The 6,193-nt window shown below is 38.6% G+C and overlaps 1 protein-coding gene across 1 annotated transcript in view; it reads left to right on the top strand.

Moving 5' to 3' along the window:
• Positions 1-5,494, top strand: part of LOC106811951 (anoctamin-4-like) — an 11,233-nt gene extending 5,739 nt beyond the window's left edge. The window contains exons 7-12 of the mRNA XM_014815692.1: positions 625-722; positions 2,007-2,140; positions 2,466-2,671; positions 3,039-3,235; positions 4,113-4,218; positions 4,872-5,494. Coding sequence (XP_014671178.1) covers positions 625-722; positions 2,007-2,140; positions 2,466-2,671; positions 3,039-3,235; positions 4,113-4,218; positions 4,872-5,078 — 948 coding nt within the window. The 3' untranslated portion in view covers positions 5,079-5,494. The remainder of the gene's footprint in view (positions 1-624; positions 723-2,006; positions 2,141-2,465; positions 2,672-3,038; positions 3,236-4,112; positions 4,219-4,871) is intronic.
• Positions 5,495-6,193: the final 699 nt, after the last annotated feature.

The raw sequence follows: 6,193 nt of genomic DNA, 5'->3' as shown, positions 1-6,193 counted from the left end.
GATGGCAGCCCATTACGCATGCATGGGGTGAGACTGGCACTATTCTAATCATAGTTATTCGCCTGGCAACCTGCAATGCAGATGTGTTAACTCACAGCTGAGCGAAATTCTTGCCTGCCTGAATATACTTGGATTTCAGCAACTCAATGGAGTGAGTGTATCACGCACGAAGGTTGATGCCATCTTTGATTTTGATGACACTTGCACGCGCCATCTGCGGCAACTGCTTTTGCTTTTAGAGCCCTTCCACCCGCCCCCTCCCCCCACTCTCCCACCACCACCACTCCGCTCTGCGCTTGACGCATATCCATGATAACATGTTAATATAGCGAAGTCATTAAAGTTACACAGCTGTATCTTTATTACTGTTAACCGTATAGCAAAGCCTAGCTATCATAGATTTAGTTCTGTATTAGTAGTATCCTAGATATATGCTCTGAGCACGAGAACCGCGGTGATGGAAGGGTGCTCTTTATTTGTTTGCCAGTGAGTTTAGCATCCGAACACTGCCGTCAGGTGAGCGCTGTCGCTCTGCGGCACTTGTTATTAGACTTCTAATAATAGTTAGAGTTTCTAATAATACCCCGAGTCAATGTTCAATATGTCCTATCTTGTTCTTTTTAGTGTGATCCTTCTGGCTGTATGGTAGAATTAGTCATTCAGCTAACAACAATTATGATAGGCAAGCAGTTTTTCAACAATATCAAGGAGATTGTCATGCCGTAAGTATGTCCGTGTAAATGTTATAGGTTTATGAATTACCCGCACGTAACTAGCAGTATTCTGATGCACCATATAATGCATACATCAGGGCGTCAAGTTCCTATTTTTTTCTATTTTCTGGGCAATGCCTATTTCTCCTATTTTCTGGACAAATTCCTATTTTTTCCTATTTTGAGGGTTTCATTTTTCTGAATCCAGAATTGTATGTATCCTTTTCAGAATGCAGGAATTTACATTTAGGTGACCAAATTTCAAAAAATAATTGGGGAGGACCCCCAGACCCCTACCCCTTACTTTAAATTAACGTAATATACTCTTTACTATCAGCAGATTTTATTTAGTAAAGTTGTTTCTCAGTTGGATGTGGTATGTGTATCCAGAGGGGGGGTCTAGGGGGCCGGACCCCCCCATTTTTTACCCCAAAAAGGGAAAACACATAAAAGATAATTTTTCTGCTTAAAAATTTGGAATTCCATCTTGTATTCTAGACATCAAAATTACTGCTCAGGTGCTCTCAGAATGCACCAATTTTAAAGTTTTTCTTGGGAGGTCCCCTAACCCCCCCCCCCAAGTGGCAACGTGCCTTAGACACGTCGCATAAGCTGCCTTCGACCCTTTTTATAAAAGTGCCCTTTATTTCTTACTGGACCCCTTTTCAAAAAGCCGGATCGCCCCATGTATACATGTACGTCATACTATTTTGGAGTAGTCTACATGTAATGGGTCTTATGCATGTATAAACTGCTTATCAATTTTAACATGCATTTCTCATTAAAACCTCAAAATATTGTTCGCATATGTGATGTAACTCCAAATATGTATATTAATAAAACCATTTGTGGTGGATTGGGATGGCTGTAGGGGTGTTGGGAGGCCATCTAACGCAACAAATATTCCTATTTAACATATATTTTCTCACCAAAATTCCTATTTTCCTCCTATTTTTTCACATCTGAAATTCCTATTTTCCTATTTTTTGAGCGTCACTTGTCACTTGACGCCCTGATACATCTTACTGACACTAAGACACTCGCTTTTTCGCTTCATGTATCATATAATATGAGCCCTATATATGCAGGTTTTATGGTAGTAGCAGCAACTGTACACTGTTCCTCGAAAGTAACTATTGTGTAGCCGTCGTCTGTTGGCAGGGTAAATATTATCATTCATATCTGCAGAGAGCTGCAGGGGCCTCGAGAGGCTCCCTGATGAGTGTATGCCTATTTTCTTTATGTGACAGCCTAGATTATCCTTGCAGTGTTCTTTCTGTGCACTATTTTCAGGAAATTAATGAAATGGATCAAGAAAATTTTGAAAGGAGAGACAGAAGCAAGCGCTCCTCGCACATCCTGGGAAAGAGACTATCTAGTCCAAGGAGATCCCCTTCTAGGATTTTTTGACGAGTACCTCGAAATGGGTATAATGAATTAAGCAATATTTGTCGTACATTCTTAGCGATATATTATCAAGTAATATCGTCCTTGTGTAGACCAAATATATCGAACATTTGTCTTTGCTGTGTTAATTACTGAGACTATATAGTGAAGGTCTAGGTGCTAAGTACCTCATTGGTGTAGGTCTACACTTGAACCTATAACTATTCCACAAAGTTTAAATATTTATAGCTGTGTGGATTAATGTCGGTCCCGCAAATATTAGGTATAAATATTTTTGTTGGCAGATCAGCGATTGTTTTCTATCAAGGCATTCTTAGTTTATGCATGTGTTTACATGTGTTTCAGTTATACAATATGGATTCATCACACTGTTTGTTGCGGCATTTCCTCTGGCTCCACTTTTTGCTCTACTTAACAACATAATGGAAATCAGAATAGATGCATATAAATACACTGTGGAATACCGGCGCCCTCTGGCGGCTAGAGCACAGGACATTGGTATCTGGTACAGCATTCTGAGGAGCATCACCATTCTTGCAGTTATTTTTAATGTAAGTATTTATATAAAGGGGGTCATTAAAAAATGTTTAAATACCTTGTCTTGTTAGGTAGTTTACCATAAAGCTCAAGGAATAGGGCGTATGTGTGCAATATCGATGTGTATATATATGCATTATTGCTGTAGGTTTGTTTTTTCTTTCAATTAAGGTTTACACATGCCAACTGAACATTCCCACATATATGTTGCTGTGTAAATGATGTGGACAAACTCAAATGATTGTGAAGCAAGCGCGCTGAAGCTCATAATTGCAACTATACATCCTTAGGGCCATGCGTAAGCTGTGTACTGTGTGAATGGTTGCCGAAAAGTCACACAAACATGATTTTGTTGAGTGTCATTTAATATATTTCTTCTAGGCATTTGTGATATCAACGACTTCAGACTTCATACAGAGGCTGGTGTACATGTATGGTTATTCAGACAACAAAAACTTAGAGGGATACATGAATAATAGTTTGTCTGTGTTTGCAACAAAAGATTTTCCTGCGAATACAGGACCTGACTACAGTCATATCACCATTAACACAGAACTTCGAGACACCGAATTTTGCAGGTATTATATTGACAAACTATTACAGGGTTTAAAGGTTTGCCATATGAAAGTTGTTTTTCTAAATAGCTGTAGCATTTGCTGTTCTCCACTATCTAAGAATTCCCCTCCGCCACCCCGCTTAAGTGTCAATGGGTGGCTATCGATATATCCGATTTTTAAATACCTGGCCATGGTAGTTGATTGTCTCTTCCCTCTCTAAGGCATCTGAATACTAACACTCTTCCACAGTTTCCCTCTCCAAAGGCTGCTGGCCAACTGGCCCCTACTCATCCTCCCTCTCCAAAGAATCTAGGGCTAACTAATATGACTTTCACCAATTACAGGTATTTGTGTGCATTTCACCATCACTCGCAGGCTATATGCTGCTTCGATATTTCAACCATATAACTTCTGCTTAAGAGCCTCACGGTCGGGCAATGCATGCATGGCCGTAGCTAGAGCGGCTGGGGGGCAAGGGGGGCAGTTGCCCACTCAGAAAAAGGTAGATACAATACATCGTCAATGGCGGTCACCTTCCCAGAACACATAACGCATGTGGCTACCCCACAGGTAAAATGGGTTAGCTACGCTCCTGGGCTGAGTTTCACTACACTCCGACGTCACCCTACTGCATTTTTTCTCAGTAATGATTTCTCAAGAGATATGCTGAGGGAGCCTAAATCAGTCTATTAAACTTCTTCAGATAAGAAGAAATAGTATCTGTACAGAAAGAGATTGGATGGAGGGGTGGTAGAAGGGAGTAAGGGAGATGGCTATAGAGGCGCATACAAGAAACAAAATTGTTTCTATGACCATTGTTTACATAACCTAACTTAAAACAAAATTGCCACATTCTTTACTGTTGCATATGTATGATTCCAGATATTGATTATTGCAGGTACCGAGGCTACAGATTTCCCCCTGGAGATGTAAAGGAATACCAGGTTAACTTGCAACATTGGCATATTTTTACAGCCCAACTGGCATTTGTTGTTGTATTTGAGGTGAGTAATGACCGTAGGGTCCTCGACTAACTGTGTAGAGGGCAGGTACAGGCGCGCAATTACTTTGCGACACGTGGGCATGTTGAGGAGTTGATTCCAAACTGCTAGCCGGCCATATAACCAGTAAATTTCATGCATTTTCCTACCCACTCGTCATATAATATAAAAATATATATATCATAAATTTCTTGGTGAGAATCACTCTTTATATTTAGTCACTAAGCTCTAAACAGTTTTATCGCCAATCAACAGATACTCAAATACTGTCAAATCCAATCAGCAAATGTGTTGAAAATTCCACATATACCACCGTTATAGAAACTGTTAATGCTGCATTTAAGAAGTCCAAATGGTAGGAAAAATAAAGGATTTAAAGATTTTCTAGAATGATGGATTTGCTTCTCAGTCTGGGGGCTTCATTCATTTCAAAGATTTTTTTATAGGAAATCTCCGGTTCAGAGACAGTTACTTTACGGAAGTTGCTTAGCAGAAGCGATTGTGAATCCAAAGTTTTTAAAGAAGTTTCTATAGCTCGCAAAAAATATTTTCTCGATACATTTGTATTACTCATATCACTTGAAATGGAATTTGCTCTGGCTCTGCTGACTGGCAATATGTGGCACACACTACATATACTCTTCTGTTGTACACAGCATGTTGTGTTCTTCCTGGCATGGTTCATAGCCGTGATCATCCCCAACGTTCCACAAAGCGTCAAGGATCAGATGGAGCGAGAGAAATACCTTGCTAAGACTGTTATCTACAAGTTGGAGAGTGAGCGGGCTAAGAAAGCACGAAAAGGACAAGATAGCTCGATCCCTGAGAGTGAAGCACGTGTCAGCGGCCTCACTAATTTTTGATAATCCATGCTGCCAGCAATAATACCTACACTTATATCTCCTGCTTACTTCAATCGGTACATTTTAACATATTTTAATTGTAATTGAAGTTACAAGATTATTAATTATTTCAGAACTACGATTATAGTTTGTAAATAGTTGGCTTTTCACACTCCTTTTTTTACTAAGTAGTGTTGTTACATATTGTAATCATGTAATAAGTAATTGTTATTCTTTCCTGATTTTATTCAACTGTTACTAAACTTGCTTTGCTAATATATTTCAATTTTATGATTAGTGGGTTTCCGCTAGCAATAATTAGTTTCTATATATCATATGAATTTTCACTAACCATATTGAATTTTTAAATTGTAGTTTATTGCGAAATAGCAGCTGTCTATATGTTATATCTATACAAACAAAGGAATATGCATTGATTTCCTGTTTTAATCTTCAATTATGTGTTTACATTCATTCCATGGCTACATTGTGAGCGGCTACATATATGCAAAATATTGCCGAATCTTTAGATAATCATGATAATTACGACTCCTGATTACGTTAGCTCATATTTTCCGCAATTTGATCATCTAAAGTTAATTCTGTTATAACGGATTGATTCACGTTATCATGTATTACCACGTATCACGTTATTATGTATAAGAAATTTAAAACAAACGGTTCACGTATTTTTGTCAGTTTAGAAGCCATATAAAATCATAATTGTCTTTGCCCTGGAAAATAATGATTATTTGTTGTAGTGAATTTGGTCGGATGTCCATATTAATGTAGATTAGATACAAAATCAACGAAAGTTCATGGGACCAATTTAATTCCTCAATAACCCTTTCGCAGCTTGATTTTAAATGTTACGAGTAGCATGAGAGAATAATCGTCAAGTAATGTGCGTTTGTGATTTGTTACGTTTCTATCATCAATAATCGTAAACAATTGTGTGATAACCACTTGTGTGAGCCATGCATTCCCTATGTGTCACTTATATGGATATATACTATATAAACGTTGTCAAATCAATAGTAAAATGTCAAATAACTTGAGCAGGGAGACGAAAGAGACCGCGCGCGTACAAGAGAGATGAGTGGGGAGGACCGAAAAGAGAGAGAAGGCGGAGGAGA

The sequence above is a fragment of the Priapulus caudatus genome, unplaced genomic scaffold, assembly GCF_000485595.1.
Source record: "Priapulus caudatus unplaced genomic scaffold, Priapulus_caudatus-5.0.1 Scaffold594, whole genome shotgun sequence".
Lineage (NCBI taxonomy): Eukaryota > Metazoa > Priapulida > Priapulimorpha > Priapulimorphida > Priapulidae > Priapulus > Priapulus caudatus.
Note: the sequence above shows the minus strand (reverse complement) of the source record. Positions and strands in the feature narration are given on the sequence as shown.